At 41.5% G+C, this 23,866-nt stretch overlaps 1 protein-coding gene across 4 annotated transcripts in view; it reads left to right on the top strand.

Annotated features, from left to right (window-relative positions):
* Positions 1-323: 323 nt before the first annotated feature.
* ARID1A (AT-rich interaction domain 1A) overlaps positions 324-23,866 on the top strand; it is a 134,794-nt gene continuing 111,251 nt past the window's right edge. Inside the window, exons 1-2 of one of the 4 annotated variants that reach the window (XM_044997607.1) lie at positions 3,125-3,139; positions 19,840-19,977. In XM_044997607.1, coding sequence (XP_044853542.1) covers positions 19,948-19,977 — 30 coding nt within the window. In that variant the 5' untranslated portion in view covers positions 3,125-3,139; positions 19,840-19,947. Of the gene's footprint in view, positions 416-3,124; positions 3,140-14,102; positions 14,285-19,839; positions 19,978-23,866 lie in introns of those variants that run through there. The other 3 variants (XM_044997604.1, XM_044997605.1, XM_044997603.1) reach the window with 3 other exon arrangements.

Below are 23,866 nucleotides of genomic sequence, written 5' to 3'. Positions count from 1 at the left end.
ACTACTGGCTATAAACAAAACCAAGATGAAATATACTCAAGAGCTTGAAAGAGTGGAAGTGAGGGAGACTGCTAATTACACAAAGCCCTTCCACATTCATATCTTATTAAACAAACCCAAATGCTTGTGTGGTGTGTAGCTCAAATGCTGTCTTGCTTTTAAACAGCAGATGGTGTTGCAAACCTACAACAGGTGGAAATTCTTCAGCTTAATATAAGATATCAGAAGTAACAGACATTTCTCTTTTCCCCAGGGTAGGTTCGCTCATTAGGCGAACAGCAGGTTGGTCATCTACTTGAATATTTACTACAGAAGAAAAGAGGCAGAAAACAGCTTTTGAGCCACACATATTAGGATGAATGAAAGCAATTTTGGCTTGAATAATTCTGATTATAATGGAAAGAAACTGGCTAAGGTAATTCTCTGTTAGCATCACTGGAATAGAGATGGGATGAGTAAAACAGATTTAGGTGTTTGTTACTATAATATAAATATTTACTAATATTGCAGGACTGTGTATATATTTCTAATATTGGGTAGACTTAAGTCATCAGTAGATCTATTTTTTAGGTGTTTGTTTGTTTGTTTGTTTTGCACCAACAAAACCAGGTAAAGTTAAGTTGACTAGTTTTAGACTCCAAAATGGCTATATTCTTCTGGCTATGCTTGGATGGATACAAATAATTACTCCTGCATCCAGGTAAGAATCTCACACACAAGCAGTTTTTTCCTATAAGGGAGTTACATGACTGTCCCGCCCAAATCTGATCTCCCAGTGGTTTAACATCAATGCAACTCTATTGACATTAGTAGAACTAGTTTGGATTTGCCGGGGTCCAACTGAGAGCAGAATTGTGGCTTGTCTCTTGCAGTCATCCTTTGCTTAGATGTTCCTAATCCTTATTGCAACTTTGAAGAAATACTTTTAATGCTACTTTGTTTAAACAGTAGTAGCTGTCATTGCTGGATATTTGATATCCTGAACTGGATTTATTACTGATTCAGGGTCCAAGCTTCTACTCTATCTGTCCAATGAAAGTTTAAGGTAGATTTAAAAAAAAAATCCACTCATGAAGTAAAATAAAATTAAAATGTCCCCTTTCCACACACACCCCTTCTCTGTCTCTTTCCCCCACTCCTACATGCTATTTAAAGGAGGGGGCAAGGAGCAGGTCTGATGTTTAAACAATAACTGGGTTACTCTCCTTGTGGCAGTGCAGATTTAATCAGACCCGCCTCCTAGTTCCAGCTCCCAGGTTTGAACGCTCTCTGATCTGTGCTGGGTGCACTTCTAATTATGAAAGCAATTCCCATGGATACCGCAAAGAATTGTCTGTAGTGGAGGAGATGATCCCAAGCAGGGAAAATGTTGAAGAAAAATTGATCAACACATTCTGGAAGAGATTCCGAAAGTTTTGGAGGGTGGAAAAGAAAAATGTTCTTGGTGTAATTGCACCACAACCCCCCAATCTGCTCCTTTTTCAAATGGAGATGCACATAGTGGTTCAGGTTCTCAGCCCAGTTACAACAGTATAAAACAGTGACTATTGAGTTCACAGTTGCTACTTCAACATTTACACTAGTGTACCAAAGTGGAATTTGGCTGGCTCACTCTGTGCCCAAATGGAACTTTTACCTTATCAACATTCTTTGCTTTTCTAGCCCCTTTTAGAAGCTCCAGAAACACAACAAACCAAAGTGTTTTACTTTTCAACAATGCTAGGGAGAGGGTTTATTTCCTTAAAAGCAGCATTAAGGATGAGGCAGCAATCTCTACTCACAGCAAGGCACCAACTGGGAGTCTAGCAACCTAGCTTCTATTACTGGCTCTCTTGCTGACTTTCTCTGTAACCTTTGGAAGTCACTTCCTCTCTGAAGTGCTTTAAAGTTTGAGATCTATGACTTGACAGAACTATTACATTTTATTTATAAATTAAAGTTTAAAAGGCATTTAAGCTAAAAATATCCTCTGCTAACAAAAGAAGGGGAGAAAAAATATTGTTTCTAAACCAACTACTGTTAAATGCAGAAAAAGAAACAAAGATATTCACATCTAAAATCTTTTCTCAACTGTAACTGTTCAACAGCAATTCCCTGACTTCAAAGTGCAGAGGGGAAGGTCATTTTAATGTTTTTATTTATATGGATGCATAAAAATTAGAGGGAAAACAAAATGCTGGGGTGGAAGATTATTTTAGAAATCTTCCAGTCAGCCATAGAACACTCAAATGCATTAGCTTCACTGATTACTTTTATCTCCAGTTGAAAGCCCTTGATACTTTTAAATATGTTTTAATGTTTCTAACTAGCATACATCTATAGTGTAAAGAGACTGCAGCACTAGGAGAGTAGATTTCCATCTCTCTCTCATCCAGGACACCTGCTCCCTTTCCCTCCCCCACCCTTCCAGCTGTCTGTCTGTCTCATTTGTGTCAATTAGAGATTCAATGCTGCCTGATTTAATTGGCCTGCCTCTCCCCTCAGATATCTCTAGTTAGGATTCTAAGGCACTATGCAGCTCTCCACAGACCGCCTGACCAGGTAAAGTGTCTCCAAATAGCTGATGATGGTTGAGGAATGACAGTTCAGCTGGCTGTGCAGATGAGATGGCTGGAACTTGATGCAGAGTATGATGCAATTACCTGTTAGTACCATCCTCTATGAATCAGACTGGAAAGGTCAAAGGCCCTCGAATAGTGACCACAAACTCTTAGTGATGTCATCTGAAAGCTTGGGAGGGTGGGTAGATGTGACTGATTGAAAGGTATATGGAACTGTGCACCCACCTTGGACTGACTCTGTGATCTATAAATGAGGTGTAATCCTCCCCTGCTTTGTAGGTGGATGCTCATTATCACAGCTATGGTTTTAGCCTAATGGTAGGGCCCAATCCTGTGTCCATTGAAGTCAGTAGCAAAGATTCCATCAGTATCACTGGTGCAGGACAAGGCCCTTATCATTGAGATGCAGTTGCCATCAGCCCAGATCGCTGTAAGCACAAAGTAAATGGTGATTGAGGTCATTTGTACCATACAAGCCTGCAATTCATGCAGTGACCCTGTCTCATTCTTGGGCAGCAGGACTGGAAGGCAAGACAGCTTCCCACCTCTCTCTCTCTTTGACAAGAGGACCCTCTCAGGTAAATTCATCCTACTTTCCCCCCTGCCTTTTGATGGTTTGGGGCTGCTTTCTTGCATGTACCTGATAAATTGTAGGCTGATCTAGCTATCTCACACATACTTGGGCACAAATGGTGGGACACGCCCACCCCAACACCTGAGTGTAGGCCTAGGTACAAGGGTGCTAATGTGAAGAATGGCCCTACCAGCTAGTAAGATTGGCTTTCTGATTTATGGGAGGCCTAAACTGTAACTGGACAGTCAGGTATCACCAGCTGTGAAGACTGGACCACTCCATGAGTTGCTGAATTCATGTGAAATCCTCAAGCAGTCATCTGCAAATCTATCCCTCTATCTTACTCCAATATAAATGGCTGGGATGGATAACACTTTAGTTGCAACTGTCCATTGCTTTTAGTGTGTGGTGATGTCCTGAATCCAATCCTGGCTTCCCTCTGTGGCAAAGAACTCATTCGTTAAATGTGTGTACAACTTTTTTTTTTCCCCTAAGCAAAATCATATCCTCATCAAGGCACTCTACAAAAGCTACAGTCTGAGATTAAATTAATTTACATTAGGGCTGAGATGACTTCTCAGTTTGAATACAAATGGCACTGCCTTTCTGTAAGCAGGTGCACTCAGACAAAGCATACATAACAGATTCACAAATAAAAATATTGTTACAATTCAGTTTATTACCTCAAAAGTATGTACAGAATTTATCCGAGAACACTTACAAATTCAAGAAGCCCTCCCCTAAATTGATTCAAAATTACACACTCCCATTCACAGCTGAACAGGAGGAAAATTTAATTTCCTCTTCCATCAAAGGATATTAGCCCTGACATACCACAAGATCCCAGGGCCATTATGCTTCACAAATCTTCTACCTACTGTGTACAAGTTAGTCTTGTAAGTGTTCTGATTGTCCAAGGCAAGTTTTTTATAAATAAATAAAACTTTGTTTTTATGATCATGCTAATGATGGACTAGTACATTTTGAGCCTAGACTGGTAAGTTTCCACAACAATTTTATAAGGCTGGTATACATGTGTGTGTATATTACATAATTCTCAGTCTAAATGTGAGACTGTTACTGTATGTGTGTATTTAACACATAAGTCTGGAACAAATATAACATTAAAAAACAGCACTACAGAACTCAAATGCTAACAACTTCTCCCAGGGCTATTAAATGTAATTCTATACCTCCATAGGACAGATCCCTGTCTTTCAAACATATCCCCTCTTGGCTAGCAAGAGCTGCAGCCACTGCAATGAAACCATGCAGCTAAGTTCATAGGATGATGAGTGACTGACAATTTTCTGGTTTAAATTAAACAGATAACTAAATTAGCGAATTAATTGTTTGCTGTGTTTTTCCTATGACCCTGTCAGCTGCCTCAGGTTCTGCAGCCAATCAGAAGAGCTCTTTCAGTAGTCCTGAGTAGGAGGCGGAGTTCTGAATTGGGCCCTGCTATCTACCAACTGTCAATCATGTTAATTTTAAATTACTTTTGTACAGCTTGGTGTCAAAACGATTAAAGCATGAAGAGAAAAAGGGAACTAAAAAGAGAGAGAGAATAATTTACCTTGCATTTACAGCAAGGACACTTAGTGAGAAATGTAATACCCACAAGTCTGAGAGCTGTGAAACCCTAAAACTTTTGTCTTCTATAGTCCAGTCTATCTAGAGATACGAGATATGGCTAGGTGCTGTGGATCTCACTTCATAGTAAGCAAGTAGACAGTAATTGGTAGCAGCACAAAAGCCAGGATGTTTTGTCTCTCTCTTCCTAGATCAGGCTTTACCCTGCATTGCATTCACCATTTGTATCTCTGAAGCAATCAGCAACATAAACAGGCAAACCTATCCACCCACATGCAAACATTTTCTACCCTTCTTACTGTCCCAATCATAGCCATGCTTATTCTATACCATGTACATACTGTGCTGGATAATTACATGCTCAACAAATCATAAATGCATAACCATATATTGCCTTAAATGTGTGTGGAAAAACTTTAATCCTTTCACATTCTTTCTCTTTTATACACATACAAAGGGTCTTGTGCATGATTACACACTCACGTGTATACTAGATCTCACATCATACCCTCACTTGTTCCATTTGCAAACACTTCTATGCAATGCACAGTCTTTTTTTTTGTCTGTTGCATTATGCTTCTCTCTATTGTTCTTTCCATTATTCACTTTCCTCACCTTCTAGTTATTGAACACTCTGATTAACATTCATCCAAATCATATCCTAAAACTGCTGACTCTAGGATGACTTTGAACAAAGCTGTAGAGAGTGTAACTTGATGTCACCTGAAGAGTTACTACAGGATGTGATTAGCTAGTTCTGTCCATATGAACTCTTCTATCATCTCTATAGGTGACATAGAGGAGCTTATTTTTCCCCACAAAAGGTTTATAAATATTTGGAATTCTCTTTAACAAAGAAGCAAAATACAGATGGAAAAGACTGATGTCCTTCCCCTGCAATTGTAGAGGAGGTTTTGGAATTAATTGATAAACTCAACATTAACAAGTCACAGGGACCAGATGGCATTCACCCAAGAGTTCTGAAAGAACTCAAATGTGAAGTTGCGGAACTATTGACTAAGGTTTGTAACCTGTCTTTAAATCGGCTTCGGTACCCAATGACTGGAAGTTAGCTAATGTAACGCCAATATTTAAAAAGGGCTCTAGGGGTGATCCCAGCAATTACAGACCCGGTAAGTCTAACGTCAGTACCGGGCAAATTAGTTGAAACAATAGTAAAGAATAAAATTGTCAGACACATAGAAAAACATAAACTCTTGAGCAATAGTCAACATGGTTTCTGTAAAGGGAAATCGTGTCTTACTAATCTATTAGAGTTCTTTGAAGGGATCAACAAACATGTGGACAAGGGGGATCCGATGGACATAGTGTACTTGGATTTCCAGAAAGCCTTTGACAAGGTCCCTCACCAAAGGCTCTTACGTAAATTAAGCTGTCATGGGATAAAAGGGAAGGTCCTTTCATGGATTGAGAACTGGTTAAAGTACAGGGAACAAAGGGTAGGAATTAATGGTAAATTCTCAGAATGGAGAGGGGTAACTAGTGGTGTTCCCCAAGGGCCAGTCCTCGGACCAATCCTATTCAATTTATTCATAAATGATCTGGAGAAAGGGGTAAACAGTGAGGTGGGCAAGTTTGCAGATGATACTAAACTTCTCAAGATAGTTAAGACCAAAGCAGATTGTGAAGAACTTCAAAAAGATCTCACAAAACTAAGTGATTGGGCAACAAAATGGCAAATGAAATTTAATGTGGATAAATGTAAAGTAATGCACATTGAAAAAAATAACCCCAATTATACATACAACATGATGGGGGCTAATTTAGCTACAACGAGTCAGGAAAAAGATCTTGGCGTCATCGTGGATAGTTCTCTGAAGATGTCCACGCAGTATGCAGAGGCGGTCAAAAAAAGCAAACAGGATGTTAGGAATCATTAAAAAGGGGATAGAGAATAAGACTGAGAATATATTATTGCCCTTATATAAATCCATGGTACGCCCACATCTCGAATACTGTGTACAGATGTAGTCTCCTCACCTCAAAAAAGATATTCTAGCACTAGAAAAGGTTCAGAAAAGGGCAACTAAAATGATTAGGGGTTTGGAGAGGGTCCTATATGAGGAAAGATTAAAGAGGCTAGGACTCTTCAGCTTGGAAAAGAGAAGACTAAGGGGGGACATGATAGAGGTATATAAAATCATGAGTGATGTTGAGAAAGTGGATAAGGAAAAGTTATTTACTTATTCCCATAATACAAGAACTAGGGGTCACCAAATGAAATTAATAGGCAGCAGGTTTAAAACAAATAAAAGGAAGTTCTTCTTCACGCAGCGCACAGTCAACTTGTGGAACTCCTTACCTGAGGAGGTTGTGAAGGCTAGGACTATAACAATGTTTAAAAGGGGACTGGATAAATTCATGGTGGCTAAGTCCATAAATGGCTATTAGCCAGAATGGGTAAGAATGGTGTCCCTAGCCTCTGTTCGTCAGAGGATGGAGATGGATGGCAGGAGAGAGATCACTTGATCATTGCCTGTTAGGTTCACTCCCTCTGGGGCACCTGGCATTGGCCACTGTCGGTAGACAGATACTGGGCTAGATGGACCTTTGGTCTGACCCGGTACGGCCGTTCTTATGTTAAAGCTGTCAGTACTCTTGTGAAAGATGCAAAAATGAAAGAACCTCAGTGTCCAAGGCAATTATGGTTGGACCCAAGTTAATGGAATTCCCTTTTTGCCCCAAATTTGGCTAGTCAGTTCAACTCTGTATACATCCAGCAAGAAATAATATGGTTAAGCATGTACTCTCCTTTAAGATGCCACTGGTAGCCTAGAAATGGTCTACATTTTCATGGAAACTACATTAGCTGGAGGTACTGGCAAATTACAAAATCAAACCGATATTTCAATCACTTAATCCTCTTTACCAAGCTAGACTTTACTATACACTCTATTCCTGTTAGCTGCATTAGCTCTGCAGTGCCTATGGGAAAGGGAGCTGGATTCTATTCTGGGCCACTCATTATCAACAGAATTGTTAATTAAGTTCAGTTACAGAATCTTTATTTATTGGTGATGTAATGTAAGACAGAAAACACTGCTGGATTTCCAGATCCTAGGTTGCACTTGCAGGCCTGGCAGTGAAGGGAAGAAAAAGTTGTAAATTGAGAAAATGTTATCGAGAATAATTGATAACCAATACGCATGGAACCCCAGAGTGCCATTTTTAATCACTTTTCAGAATATAACTGTACTTTAAATATCCATTATGAAGAGAATTCCTTTATCAAAATACTTGGAAGTACAGTAGGACCCTGAAATTTATAAATTTTTCAGGAGGCACCAGAAATATTAATTGAAAGTGGAGATTTGTAAAATCAAATTGACAAACAATGACATACACATGCTGCAGGACACGAAAACAGAATTTAAGATTAAAAGGAGTTATGTAAATTCAGGGTTCATAAACTCAATGAGCCAAGGGCCTTTTCTCTCTTCTCCTACATCTATATTTCCAATGTAGTTTTGGATTTAAAAAAATATTTATTTAGCTATGCTTGATGTTTTGTTTATTTTCCCTTTTTTTAACCTTGTGAAAAACTTCCCTCTGCAATGGGACATCCCACTGCTAAATGTGAATTGTACAGTTGGCAATGAAAAGGATTCCAACCGTAGACAAGGATATGCTATAAATTCCTCATTGATAGACACTTTGGCCCTTTTAAAAGTATTTAGGTGTCACTGCAATCAGTGTTGCAATGTCTAACTCATTTAGAAGCCTAAGTCTCTTTTTCAAAAGGAATTTAGACACTTAGGAGCATAATCCCAAGTCCCTAAACCCCTTTTGAAAATGAGACTTGGGCTTTTAAATGAGTTAGACATTGAAATGCTGAGTGCAGTAACACCTAAAAATCTTTCCAAATCTATGCCTTTATCCCCTTGAAGACTCTAGTATTTAAATCATTCAGGAAAAATTACTGTTATGTGGCATGCAGATGGAGTGATATTATTTTCCTGTCTCCTGCTATTTAAACAGCAAATTACAATTACAAGGAAAATCAGCACCAAGACCTGGTGCATGAGTGGCTTCTTGGTAGTGGTTATTTGGTAGTTTCTCCCTACCTGCTTGTTTATAAGTCTGAGGAAGAAAGGACCTGGCCACAATCAAATTATGTTTGTTAGCTGAGGTTCTTTGGGTAGGATGTTTTTAGTTGCTAGCTTTCTCCAAAGTAAGTTACTCATGTGTACAGATGACCAACTATTGATGTATAAGCTTTTATCTTTTAATATTTTCATGGTAAAAGAAAAGCAGCAGAAGGTTGATAGTTGAAGAAAAAATTAGTCAGACGCTCAGCCCTGATCACGAAATGGAGACCATGTAATGTAAGGGCAACGGAGGTGTAAAGAAATAAACCAGAAGTATTAGCAAGAACATGCATGTCAAGGAGGCTGGGAGACACCAGCTTGGGTCCTCATTCTCCAATGGACTAAATAAAGTTGTAATGGGGATAATAATATATAATGATAGTGTTGCTTTTAGTGTCACTCTTTAAGGGTCTGTCAGCAATTCAGTTATAAACCCCTTATTTTCAGGAATTCATAACTTGGCTGTAAAAAATTATCAGTGAATGTGGTGCACTATATCAGTCCCACAGTAAATTTATTTTGATACAAAATTTTGAAAATATTGTTATTTAAGAAGTGACTCCTTTTCTTAATGTGTTACAGACAATTAGTGCATAAGATGGTTTAGAAATCTTATGTATTTTGGAATTATTCATTTGCCCCTTGGTGCTACTGTAATATAATAATATTGTTTTAAAGAATGTGCACTAGGAATATGCGCTAAACTTTTCTCATTACAAAGTTCACAAAGGTTTTTAAACGTGTGGTTGAAATGATGTAGCCATTGGTCTAATAAATCATTCTGTTTTACTTAATCCATGTGCATTTATTAAAACCACGTGTTGTGATAGGCATGTGTAGGATCCATGGATCTTGAAAGGTGTGTTGTGGGGTGTGTTGATCATTGTGGCAGTGGAAATATGTCTGCAGGTTTTGCATCTGTTGTTCTGGCAGGGTCTGGTGCTGCTTTGAGTTGGTGGGTCCTGGTCTTTGGGAGTTTGCTTCTGATGATGAGCTTGAAGAGGCTGGGGGTTTCTTTGAAGGCTGGAAGTGGGGGATCAGGGAAATTTTATTTTGGGATGCGGTCCCTATTGAGTATGAGTTGTGGTGGTTTGATGATACAGTTCTAGTATGGGGTGGTAGGTAACAACTAGGGATGTGCAGTCAGAGGGGGGGTTTCTTCTGTATTGAAGCTTCTCTCAGGGTATTTGGGTGGTCTCTTCCATGATGCAATCTACTTCTTTGGTGGAGTGTCCTTATTTGGTGAAGGAGGTGTAACGATGCTGGTTCTGGTGGGACCCAACTGAGAGTGCTAATTCAGGACAAATTGCTTAAAGCAGGGCAGTTACAGCCCAAGGCTGGGGTTTCGTTGCACACCAAGGCAAACCAAACCAGCCAAGCAGAGCAGACTTTGGTTTCACCCCACTGGCTAACCACAAGTCACACAAGCAATTCCCTTAGATACTCCAGTTTCCCAGTATCACCACCAGTACCACTCGTTATGGAGACAGATGATTATGAAAACCAATACCCCAGTAAAAGAAAAAAAAAGTTCTCTTGATCCCAAAGGACCAAGACCCAGATCCAGGTCAATATATAAGTCAGATCAGACCCACAAATCACGCTGTTGCCAATCCTTTAGAATCTAAAATCTAAAGGTTTATTAATAAAAGGACAAGGATACAGATGAGAGCTAGAATTGGTTAAATGGAATCAATAATATACAGTAATGGCAAAGTTCTTGGTTCAGGCTTGTAGCAGGGATAGAATAAACTGCGGGTTCAAATCAAGTTTCTGGAGTACATCCCCAGCTGGGATGGGTCATCAGTCCTTTGTGTAGAGCTTCCGTTTGTAGAAAAGTCCCTCCAGAGGTATGAAGCAGGATTGAAGACTAGATGGAGGAGTTGCAGCAGCTTTTTATAGTCTCTCTTGCCATGTGGTCTTTGCTTTTTGTCCCAAAGACAAGCTATCCATCACATGGCATGGAAAAACCTCAGAGTTCTGTCCATAGGCATGTCCCTGCATACCTTATTGAGTCACAAGATGTGTCTGCCTTCTCTCAGTGGGTCAGTCCTTTAACTGATGTTTCTTAATGGACCATCAAGCATGCTAGACAGAGCTGACACCAACTTATCTGGGATGTCACCCAGAAGCATAGCATAAGTTTGAAATGCAGACAGTGTAGAGCCAACATTCATAACTTCAACTACAAAGATGATGCACATATACAGATAGCATAATTATAACCAGTCAATCATACAGATTCTGTCAATAACATCACAGGTGGTTTTAAGTGTCTTATGGCATATATCCTGGACTTCAAAAGCTTGTGTCTCTCACCAACAGAAGGTGGTCCAATAAAAGATATTACCTCACCCACTGTGTCTCTCTAATATCCTGGGATATTACACTGCATATAACTTGTTTCAGGACATTTCTGGCTTGGCTTGATAGCAGCTCCAGAGATTTCCTACATCAACCATTTCTTAAAGATGTAGGGTCCTCTATGAGACCAGCTTCCAACCTTCCTTTTGTCCCTCATGGGAGGTCAAATTAGAACCACAAAAAGATTTGTGGGCCTGTAACTTCAAATAGATCAGCAGTTGTAGTACAATTGAGTCTCATTCAATTTTCACCACCAACTCATATAACAAAAACTTATATTTAGATTATATTGGACCCAATAAAAATTAAGGAAATGGGTGCTTGTTGAGGATGTTGAGCATCATACAAGTTTTGTGGAAATGCTTGGTCACATAGCTTTTGGGAGGATCTACTTGCTAGAATTAATCTTAGGCTATGTCTACACTGACAATTGAACAACAAAACTTTTGTCTTTCAGAGGTGTTAAACCCTGACCCCCCCGAAAGACAAAAGTTTTGCCATGACAAGCACGAGTGTGAACAGAGCATTGTCTGCAAAAGCGCTCTCCTGCTGACAACGCAAACGCTGCTTATTGTGGGTGGAAATTTTTTGTCGGCAGGAGAGCCGACAAACAGCGGCTACACTGTCTGACTTTTAGCAGCAGGGCTGTAGCGACACAGCCATGTCACTAAAAGCTGTGTCGTGTAGATACAGCCTTACTCTTCCAAGTAATTCATTACCTTTTATCTGTTTTTTATTGGGTGCAATCCCAAAATTGCTGAATCTGGGAGTTTCGATGAAGAAAAGGTTTCTTTAATGGTTGGGAAAATAGCATTGCAACACTGGAAATGATCAACAGCTCCATTTTTAAAGAGTGGTGCAGTGAGCTGTGGGAATTAGCTGCTCTGGAGAGAGTGATTTATAAAGGCAATAAGCTGGAGGACTTTGAGAAAATAAAGTCTTTATTTTTGGACTGTTAAGCAGAATAACTATACTTCATAACCAATGTAGACTCTAGTCTTAATATTTTAGCATCTCAAGGAGAGTGTTACTGTTTGGGGTTGGAGGGAAAAGGTGCAATTCATGTGTGTGGAAGAGGGCAATCCATTGTTTTTAAAGTGAGGAAGTCTACCTATACAGGTGATGGGTGTCACTATTTGACATTCACCATGGAAGGGAAGACACATGGGTGTGAGGAGTTTCTGGTTCTGACATGTGAAGTGGGGAGATCCATAAGTGCAAGTGGGACCCTGTTGAGGTTCAAGTGAGAAAGGGACAGATATAAACAGGTCTAGTACCAATATTCGTATGACCTTGGGCCAACCCTGACTTGTACTCTAAGAATGTGTGCACAGTATCTTTTACACACAGTCGCAAGTAGTCAGAAACTTAACTTTTGTTGGGGTCTCTGTGAGTACATATAGATTTTCTTTCTTTTTGCTGAGAGAAATGGCAGGTGCTGACTGCCAGGGGGCAGCAAAGGGAGATTTTTTGTTTTCAGCCCTTTGCAGTTGGAGCTTTTCAGCTTGATTGTGCTAAATGCTTCTATGCCAGTGTTTCCATTTACAAACTCTGCCTCCCCTCCCCCCCTTCTCAGTTTCTCTACCATTAACTCTGTGCTGCTGCAGCCTGTTCCACCTCCCATACAGCAGGATGGGGGTGGAGGCACTGAGGGGCTCTGGGAGGAGACTGGCTGAGGTTCTCTGCGCTCCCTGAGTATATTGTAAGGGGGGGGAGGTTGAGAGGCTCAGGGGACCCTCTGGTCACCCAGGTTTTATCTCATCCCCCGCTCCCCTCGTCTAGGATGGGACTGAAGGACTCTATGTCCCACTGGCCCCCGCAGCAGGCTTTCCCTCCCTGCCCCCCAAGTATGGGGTATTAGAGCTGCTGTTTCTCCCCATCCTGGCTGGCTCCCCCCATAGTGATGAGCGTGAGGGGGGGGCCTCTGTCCCCCTCCCCACACTTGGCTTTGCTCTCCCCGTGTACTGCATGGGGTGCTAAAGGTCTTGCCCCCCCTTGCCCTAATCTGGCTGGGGTTCTCCTTTGGCCCCTCATATACGGTAAGGGGGGGCTGTGCCCCTCCTGATTTGGGAGGCTCCCCTCCATCAGGCTGGGCTGTGTGTGCCCCCTGGCTTAGGGGACCTCTGCTCCCCCCAGCACGGGGCTCGCTCGGTTACTCCGTCCTGGGCTGGGACTCTCTTCCCCGCCCCCCCAGATCGGGAGTTTCCAGGAAGCAGCGCTGAGAAGAGCCGTTTCACCGCGTAGGCTCAACTCCCCCGCCTCCGCTGAGACCGTGGCAGTAACGTCAGATAGTCCCCGTCCCGACCCCAACCAGACTTCTCCCAGCCTGGGTCCAGAGTGGGACGCACCCCACCGCGGGGCGGGGGGGACCGAACTAAAGAGGAGCTGGCTCAGCCTGGGGCTAAAGTGAGAGTTTGGGGAGGGAGGATTGTGAGGTGGGGGAAGGAGTCCCGGCCGGGGCGGAGGGATCCGAAGGCGAAGAGAGTGAAAAGGTCCCCGGGTGCCCTCTCAGCGAGGGAGGGAAGTGAGCGGGAAAACACGGCGCGGACATAGCCGGGAACAGCTCCCACCCCCTGGAGCCTGGGGGCTCCCGCCCCCCAGCTTTCCCCACAGTCGGGGGCTTCCTACGCCTCATCCCCTCATGAGGGGCCTTGTCCGTACGGAGGGACGCTCCACCCCGCCGCTCAGGGGATCCTGCCCCACCAGCCCGGACCCTAACTTCACCAGACGCTGGGAGGGGGCGTCTCCTTCTCTTCAGCAGCGAGCCCCCCTCTCAGAGACAGGGAGGAGGCAAAGGGGACAGAGTGAAAACGAGTGGTGTGGGGCAGGGAGGTCGGAGCCGAGCCTTAGGGCTGCTGGGATATGGGGGGGGCGGCGGTGTAGGGTGCAGGAAGGGCAGGGCTGGAGGGGACCCCAGTGGGGCAGACAAAGCAGGACATGGGTTGGATTTGTGTTAGTGATGCTTTGTAAATCCCCAGCGTCTATGGAGATTTGGCGCAACAAAGTAAGGTGACTAAAAAGTGAGGCTGCCAGCTACAGTAACCACCACATGAATGACGTTTTCCTCCCATTCGCCCTGCAGGGTGAGAAGAAATGGGAGGTCTCAGCTTTGTGCTCACCCCCTTTTCTCCCTCCCCCCAATTCAAGCCACTCCATCAAGGGTGGCCTTTGACAGGGCCCAGGAGTGCAGCCACACAGGGCAGGTTGTTTTTGTTCTTTTGTGGACCCCCTTTCTGCTGGTCCTGCCTCCTGCCCTCAAAAATGAACTTGGGAACCAAAGTCTCCTGTCTTCTAGAGATAAGGACCCCAGTTCAACACTACTCCATCCCGCTGACTGTTACTCCCCAACACTGAGTAACTTACTGGTTTAGTTTGCTTTTTCTGGATAAGCAAAGCTACAACAAACCCAAATGTACCATGATGCTTGTGGAAGTTTGCATATTTTACTTCACACAGGACCCCACAAATCCTAAAGCTGCCCATTCGCAATGGCTTCACATCCTTCCATTAACCCTGCAGGGAGAGAAGGGAAAGAAATTGTGATCATTCTAAGGTCTTGCTTTCCACCAACACCCTCCCTGTTCCCAGGTACACAGGCTTCATGTCCTCCCATTAACCCTGAGAAGAGAGGATGAAAGCTAAACTATGCCCTTGCCGGGCTTCCCTCATCCCACTCCCAGCTAAGCAGGCTTCACATCCTCCTGTTAATGTTGAAAGGAGAGTAGGACAAGAGCTGCTGATGATTCTCAGGCCTTGCTCTGCTTCTCCCCACCCCCTCCATCATCACTATCCCCATCCCCCACTGCAGCTCCCATAGACTTGCATCTCTTCCATTAACACTGAAAGGGGAGGACAGGAGCTCTGATGGGTTTTTCTCAGGCTGATTCTGTTCTCTCCCTTCTACCAACCAGTACCCAGCTCTACAGCCCTTTTTAAGTGCAAACCCTGCAGCCAGCTCTGTTTTCATATACACCAACCCAACTGCCCTTCCCCCAACTCTCTATCCAAGCTCCACAGCCCTGCAGGAAAAACTGGTGATTCCCCACATTTTGCTTATTCACAAATGGTAGTTTTTAAAAAATGTGTGATCTGTTCTGTTTTGGAGGCTGTAGCATGCTTTCAGAGCAACGTTTTGTTTTATATAATCTTGTAGATAGCCCTTCATAATAACCCCTTGAAATTCTCCATTTTGGTCTTTTAAAAAGTTCTATCTCATCACCTTTTCTGGATCAGTAAAGGTCAGTTTAACCCCTGCCATTTAAAATCAGAAGTCGGTTCAGAAGGATGACTTTTCATTTATGGTTGTGATATCTCATTTTAGTGAATGCATTTTTTTCAACCCGGTCATGAAGCACACTGAGGAAGAGTGCTTCTGCACTAATGAAAGTCATGTATGAGTTAATGCGAGGTTTGCAGGGTATGCAAAGCAAAAGAGAATCTTTAACCAGCTCTGCCATTCCCTCTACATACCACAAACTTGTAAGCTGTAACTACAAGGTGGATTGGATGTGTGTGTGTGTGTGTGTGTGTAATGCTGCAGCAGAAGACTCATGTACAGGTGGATGCTCATTCATTTTCATATGCTATCATTTTTAGAGTACCTTTAAGTTTATATACACTTTTTTTTCTGGAGGCATTGTGTGAGGCTTAATTAATACTTGTGAAGCACTTTGAGAACGTTAGAGGTAAGGTGTTATAAAACTACAAAGTATTATTTACTGAGTCAGGCTTCACTTTAAAATAACTTGATTTTTTCTATACTAACAATTTTCCAGATTTATATTAATAGATCAATTATATTTAGCAAATTCTCAGCTGCTGGGGCCAGTGTTGTTGGTGGCAACATCCTAGCTATGGAACTTTTTGCCTAAGGAACTCCTTGCCAGAAGAGATCAGATCAAGGCCAAGCCTGGCTGTGTTTAGGTCCAAATGTAAGATGTGCCTTTAAATTAAAGGCCCTGGAACAGTGCTAATAAACAAAACAAAAACAAACCCCTTCAATTCATACACCCCACTTCACCAGGGAACAAAGAGAAGTAACACCACTTTCGTTATGTACTCTGATACTATTTAAGTTTGTACAATGCTTAGATACAGGACCACCGGAGCTGCCTGCCGCCCTCCCGGCGACCGACAGAGCGCCCCCCGCGGCATGCCGCCGTGCTTGGGGCGGCGAAATGTCTAGAGCCCCCCCTCCTTAGATACCAAAGCAATCAGTGATTTATAAATACCTATAATTGTAGAAATTACTTTGAAAAATAAACTATATCTAATCCTCAACAGGAAATACTATAATGGTAAATCTAAACAAGAGGAACAAAGGTTTTATTTTCCTCTGCCTTTTTCTAACATTTTTCTGTAAGTTTCTATTAAAATGTTAAATTCCTCTTTCAATATGATGGATAAATATTAATTGTATCAATGGTGTTTTGTCATCTTTATAATACAGAGAGAAGGGAGCCTTGTAATACAAAAAATCACTTTATATTGGGGAAATCTTTATATCAGAGGGAACTACTGTATCTTGAAGTGGAGGGGGGGGGAATCTAACATTAAGAACATGGATGCTATATATTGTTGGAAAGCTATACTATAGGCATGGACGTCAGAAATATGTTTTATGCTGGAGAAAGCTTTGTAATGAGAGAGTTTGCCTTGGAGTAAGAGAGGATTTGATTTTTTTCTAACTTTAAGCAATAAATTAGGAACTCTTCAACCATATGAAAAAAGTCTCTGTCTGAAATGTCCACGCTGGAAACTGAAATTTGGCTCAAGTAGTCTGTTTATGAACATCTACTGAGTGGAATAATAATTAAAAGAAGTCAGACACTAACTTTAATCTAATCTCATTTAATTTTGCTATGACTTCAGTTGAAATTGAAAGAGGAGAAGGGTATGTAAGTAAATATTTATTTTTTAAAATTATGAACTGAATGTATGTTCAATAGGCCATAAAACTGGATTACCTGCTTCTGAGGGCAGGTCTACACTAAGGGCGGGGGTCGAACTAGGATACGCAAGTTCAGCTACGTGAATAGCGTAGCTGAACTCGAAGTACCCTAGTTCGAACTACTTACCTGTCCAGACGCCGCGGGATCGAAGTCCGCGGCTTCAAGGTCAACTGCGTTACTGCCGTTTGCAGTGGTGGAGTACCGGAGTCGACCGGAGCACGCGGGGAGTTCAAACTATCGCGTCCAGATTAGACGCGATAGTTCGAACTCCGAGAAGTCGAACTCACCGCGTCGACCTGGCAGGTAAGTGTAGACTAGCCCTGACTGGTGTTCTCTAGATTTTGCTCATGACAGAACATGGTCCTCCACCCCTCTGGGTCCCTGTCTTACTCTTATCAAGTATTTTCCTTGTAAATGTTTATTCTGTAGTAGGAAAGATTGGGATGTTGGTTTGCTGGCTTGTCCCTCTCTCTAACTTACTTTTGTACAAATAATGAATGAAGTGAGGGCAAAATTGAGATTGTTTTGTATTCTCAACACTGTTGGCCACCACCTGCCCTCATCTCTCTCTCTGCAAATGCAATCACTTTAATGTTGCTGGGAGGTATTACTTCAGTGTCTTCTCCTTTCTGCAACATTTGTGGCCTCCTGGTCCAATGAGCCCTTCATATTAATTTTTCCTCCTTTTAGTTTGTCTTTTTGCAGCTTAGCATTCTTTTTCCAAGCAAGGAGTTTACCAGATACTTCAGCTAGAAATTTAGGTCATCCATGGTGGAAGGGGGAAATAGAGAGCTAAAAGTAAAAATAATTTTTTGGTGGGTGGGTGAGTTTTTTCTTTTTCTTTTTTTTCCCAAGAGGTTTGTCAGTTTAATTTTTTTTTCTGTTTGTGTGTAAACTAAGATTATATGTGTTGAAAACTGATTAGGGTAAATCATTTTTGTCATTTCAGAATCAAAGTTGACTATTTTCTTGTATGTATAGTTTCTTTCCCATCTTTGTTACTAGTCTTAGTCGCTTTCACACCTGCTTTGAGCTTTAACACTCAAATTATTCATAGACTTGCTCTGGAAAAAGAAGACTTCTCATCTGGACTAGACAGATTTACCATCAGTAATTGTAAATGGGCTTGGATGATTTAATGATTCTTATGCTTTAGCAAAATCTTAATTATCTGATTTCATTGCCTGTTAAGAACTCCTGTGCATTGTGTTGTCCCAATTTGTAAATCTCTCCAGTGGAATTTATTAGTTTTTTCTTGCAAATTAACTGAAAGCTTACAAGGTACTGACTTCATGCTTTGACATGCAGAGAGATACTGTTACTCTCCTTTTGGAAAATTGTATCTCTTATTGTATTATTAGGTTAAGGTAGGTTATTGGACTATTTGCAAAACTTTTTGTCCCATAATCCCTAATAACCCCAGTTCTGTATGTTTGTGATAGGAGATCAGCTTGGTCTGACCTGATTGTATCAAAAATACCATAGCAAATTTGGCTGTCAAGTCCAAAGCTTTTTTTCCTTTGTTAGAGAAGGAGATTGTGTCTTATCTGAACTGTCCCTTCCTTTAAGAGGAGAGGGGGCCTTTGTATTGGAGACTCTAGTACAGCCAGAGTTAGTACTTCCTGAAACACTTAGGATTCCCATCACCTAGACAAGTGCAACTGGAGGCAGGCAGAGGATCATAGTACAAATAATTTCTGTTTAGACTCAGATGAGCTGAAGGACTCCTCTGATGTCAAATACATCTCCATAATGGAGGAACACCAAGACAGTAAGTCCACTGGGGTCCATGGACTTCTACCTTATTTGGAGAATTGTCCCTTGAATTGTTTTTAAATGTTGTCTTCTATACACAATGCAATATATCTTGTTCTTTCCTCAGCAACCTGACTGCTCAGAAGAGAAGGAATCTCCTTCTGTTCTTTCCTAGACACAGACTGAGCCATTAGACAACTGGGCACTTTCACAGTGTGATGGTCTCTTCCTTGGGCCTTAGGATAGGACTGCTTCTTCAGGTTCCTCTGTGCTACCAAATGAGATGGTGCTGCTCTTCTGAGCAGTTGAGTGGCTGGGGAGCAGCAGCTCCTGTTTGCCCCAGGTCCTGCTAGTTGTACTAGCTTTTCAACATGTAGCTGACCAGGGCTGAGGAGAGGGGGGGAAGCTGGTACAAATTACCAGGGCCCGGGGGTCTGGAAGGGGGCCCTGGGCCTGGCTTCCCTGGCTTCGTCAGCCCTGTTTTTCCAGTACGCCCTTGCTGGGGGGCCTGAAAAAAAAATTTCACCAGGGCCCGAATCCGCTCTCGACGGCCCTGTAGCTGACAGCACAATGTATGTATAGGCAGCCGCAGCACAGCAATTCATTCCTTGGGCTTCCTGGGAGTCATCAACCTTAGCCCAGCAGTTCTGCCTGCCTCTGTCACATCCCAACCTCTCTTCTATTTCATCACAATCACTGGCTTCCCCTTTTGCTTGCTTCCACCAGTGCCTTGCCTCCTTCCCAATTCTTTCACTTTCCCTGTCTGCCAAGATATGCAGGGGTGGAAGGCTGGTCACAAAGGGATGTCTGTAGAATGACAGGTCAGATGGTCACGTGTGTATGGGGAGTGAGAGTGGATGCTGGGTGTCAGGGATCAAATCAATCCAGTTCACTGTAGTTTGGCAAACCAATACTTTTTTTTTTTCCTGAAGGCTATCATCATCTTGTGCTCCAGAATATAAACTTTAACTCTTATGATTGCACCATTCAACTTAAAACTGTGGGCTGAGGAGGATGCAGTGATGTTTGCCTGAGTCTGCATGCAGCCTGAAACAATGACCCTGAGAGAGGTATGAATTACTTCTATTAATTTAAAGTGGTCATTATCTCTGAAGTACAATGACAAATTAAATGTCAGTATTAATTATTTCACTGCTGATCGAGGCTTGCTAGAAAGAAGAGGGACAATCATATTCTGAAGATCTACTGTAAGTAAAGTCTCATTTCGATAAATCTCAGTTTGTGAAGGAACTTTGGAGAATACGAATATGTTTGTTTCTAGTTTCACCCTTGTTGGGGTTGTACAAAAAAGAAATAGAGAGGTTGGAACAAAAGATTGAGGATAAGGAAGTAGAGAGAGGCTTTTATGAGATCACATGGAATAGAAAGCAAAGGAGGAAAAGAGTGTGAAAGGGAAACAAGAAAAGGAGGGAGTGCACAAACTGGTTGGAGGGGAATTTAAAGGGGAAGGGGAGCCATTATTAAACACTGCAGAAAAGTTAGACTGAACAAATGCAGACACTGGAAAAGATAAAGGAAAAAGACACTAACAGTGGAGTGAAAGTTAAAAATGGAATGAAGGAAGTAAACTGACAAGAGAACAAAAGCAAGGGAAATGTATTTTTTTATAAAATGTTACAAAAAATAATGAATATATTTTTAAATAAGTTGTTACGAAACATTATAAAATATATATGTTTTTATTAGGGATTATGTTTTAAGCATGTGAGCTACCCCAATTGAATGGTTTTGCAGAGGGGCCCAATCTTACAACACACAAGTCTGGGCCACTGTAAAGGTATTGCTTGGGCTTCTTGTGTTTTGCCATTCCAGCTCTGTTCTTCACCACCAGCAAACAAAACATAACATAAGAACATAAGAAAGGCCGTACCGGGTCAGACCAAAGGTCCATCTAGCCCAGTATCTGTCTACCGACAGTGGCCAATGCCAGGTGCCCCTGAGGGAGTGAACCTAACAGGCAATGATCAAGTGATCTCTCTCCTGCCATCCATCTCCATCCTCTGACGAACAGAGGCTAGGGACACCATTCTTACCCATCCTGGCTAATAGCCATTTATGGACTTAGCCACCATGAATGTATCCAGTCCCCTTTTAAACATTGTTATAGTCCTAGCCTTCACAACCTCCTCAGGTAAGGAGTTCCACAAGTTGACTGTGCGCTGCGTGAAGAAGAACTTCCTTTTATTTGTTTTACACCTGCTGCCTATTAATTTCATTTGGTGACCCCTAGTTCTTGTATTATGGGAATAAGTAAATAACTTTTCCTTATCCACTTTCTCAACAAGGAGCAGCGACAACAACGAGGAAAGGAGATATCCCTGGTAGTTCCTTTCCTTCATCTCTCTTTTAATTAGGGTATCAGCTTTTACTGATACTAGAGGCTGGAAGATGGAACAAGGATTTTTGTTCCCTGAGAAACACTATTTCTGCCTCATACAGTATAGGGCATAGATAACTAACATGTCTCTTAGCAAAAATTGTCTGTGATGGCCAGGAAAATTTGTTCAGGTTTTAAAATTCTTGTTACCATAATGTAAATGAAATCTTAGAGTAAGAGAAACTTGCAAATTTGTCCGTTTTCCTACTTACAGCCAAGACAGATGAACACACCTAAATCAAGATACTTCAAAGCAGAAAGTCTGTAGGACACACTTGATAGATCCCCTCATTGAGGCTTAGTCTTTTTTGTTTGATTTTAAACTGTTTGCCATTTTGAAATGGCACTAGGGCTTCAGCCAATCAAGACACAATACAATCTGTATTTTCCCACAGCTCCATAGTATTTATTTGACTTGTTCAATTGTAACAGTTACTTTTATTTTAATTTTCCAACTTTGAGAGCACAGTTTAACTAAGTTTTTGCATTTATTTTGTGCACTCATTGTTTGATCATCTTGTACATTTTACTACTTGTGTGGTGTTTTCTCTTTCCATAATATTTTTAACCATGTCAATAGCACTAAGGTTAATTTTCTCTGTGAGCTGCTCTATAAAAGGCAGGAGGCAGAGGAAGTGGTGTGTACAGATGGTAGTATTGTTGGTGCAAATAAGCAAAGAAAAGACTGTCCAGCCACTGGTGCATTGATCTGAGTTGTTTCCTTCTTAACACGGTCATTGCTTTTCTTTCCCCCTACTAACACGCTTTGGTAGAGTATTAATTGGGATAACTTCTAGCTATTTTATAGGGTAGCAGACTTACTCCATAGACCTTCATTGATCAGAACGAAAAAAGGGAAGAAAAAAGGGAAAACTGCTGATTCTTGTTTTGTTTAATTTCTCAAAGTTATATGAAATGTGAATTTTAGAAACAGCAATTGTTACCATGTTCCAAGGGATGCTTGTGCAGAAATGTGAAAGTGAGCTGCTATTATTCAAACTGCAGTTCTAAACAAAGCCAGCCTCTCCAGCCAACCTTCCCAAACCCCTAAATAACACTCCACTAACATAATGCTCTGTGGCTTCCATTTAACATTGTTATCCTGTTATCGATAACCCTCTTTGCTCGCCACTCAATGTCCTGATATGAGTAGAAATTAAAGGACTATATCTGCACCAAGGAAACAATTAGCATGCATGCACCAGCCTTCTGTAACCCTATGGAGAGACCACAAGAAGGTTTGATTTGTTTTTTTTTAAAGAAAGAGCATATATATATATATATATATAATCTTAGCACTTATATAACATTTTACCTATTTAAAGTTCTTTACAGGCATTTAATTTACCCTAACATATCTGTGAGGATAACTGTAATTGTTCCCATTTTACAGATAATGAAACAGAAATAGAGAAATTAAATAACTTTTCCACAGCCACAGAGAACATCTGTGAAAATTCTCATTAGAAATCAGCCTCCCTGGCTTCTAGTCCTGAGCGGAGACCATGTGACTAAATCATGCCTCTTTTTTGCATTTTAAACAAGGACTACTGCAGATAAAGTTTTGGGTACCATTGAGCCAAGGAAATCAATATACAGAGCATGTTAACTTGGAGTTCTGGTGAACCTCTCAGCTCCCCATAACACAATGATTGCAATGAGCTCTTTCAACTTCCTTTCCCTAACATTGTGGGCATCTTTTAATTGTTCTTCCCTCTTTTGGCCTCCTCCACTAATTCAATATCCACATTATGTTGCTTTCTTTCTGTTTTCAGGTCTTCCAGGACTAACTTGACTCACCACCAGGACACTCCAAGTTTCTGTCTCTCTGCTAACCTAGACCATTCCAGCCACTCTCATTTCTCCATGAGAAAGTCTGATTTCTTTCAGCTCAGTTGCTGCTTGATTCCACTGTGTTCTTCCAGGGATTTTGCAGACTCTTAGAAAGAGTCTTGCTGTCTTGATCATGTTAGCTTCCCCAGTATTTATGTTTTCACACTTACCCTCTTCAGACCATCTCCTATCTCCTGCTTTGCTCATACCTGAAATGTAGCAACAATATTCTGTGACATAAGACTTTTCCCTGCAATATTTTCTTTCATTTTAATGTGTTTCTTTTCTGTCAGAACAAAGCAGATTAAAATCCTTGTGTATCTAGAAAAGGGTGGATTCTTAGTTATTCAGGGAACAATTTCATAAAGAGCTTCAAATGGTCCTTTTTTTATCGGGGAAAGCTCATTCCAAGACAAACCAGTGAGGTGCTTTGAAGCAACCTGCATGTCCCAAACAACTTTAAGTTTTGACTTATGATAGTTCATTGTTCATTCATGTTGTCGGAATATCTGAAAGAGAACAGTCTTATTGCCCATAAAAATGTTCCCATTTTACAGATTACGAGACTGAGGTAGATAAGTAACTTTTGCATAGTCATAGGTAGAATATGTACAATTCAGAATATTAGTCTTATCTGCCAGAAGTATGATACAGAGGCAGATCTCTTGTAGCTCCAGTCTAAGGCTGGGTTAACAAGTGTTCAGGAAAGCTGCTGAAAAGGCAAAAAT

The sequence above is a fragment of the Mauremys mutica genome, chromosome 23 (assembly GCF_020497125.1).
Source record: "Mauremys mutica isolate MM-2020 ecotype Southern chromosome 23, ASM2049712v1, whole genome shotgun sequence".
NCBI classification, from domain to species: Eukaryota; Metazoa; Chordata; order Testudines; family Geoemydidae; genus Mauremys; species Mauremys mutica.
This window is presented reverse-complemented; position numbering and strand designations above follow the sequence as displayed.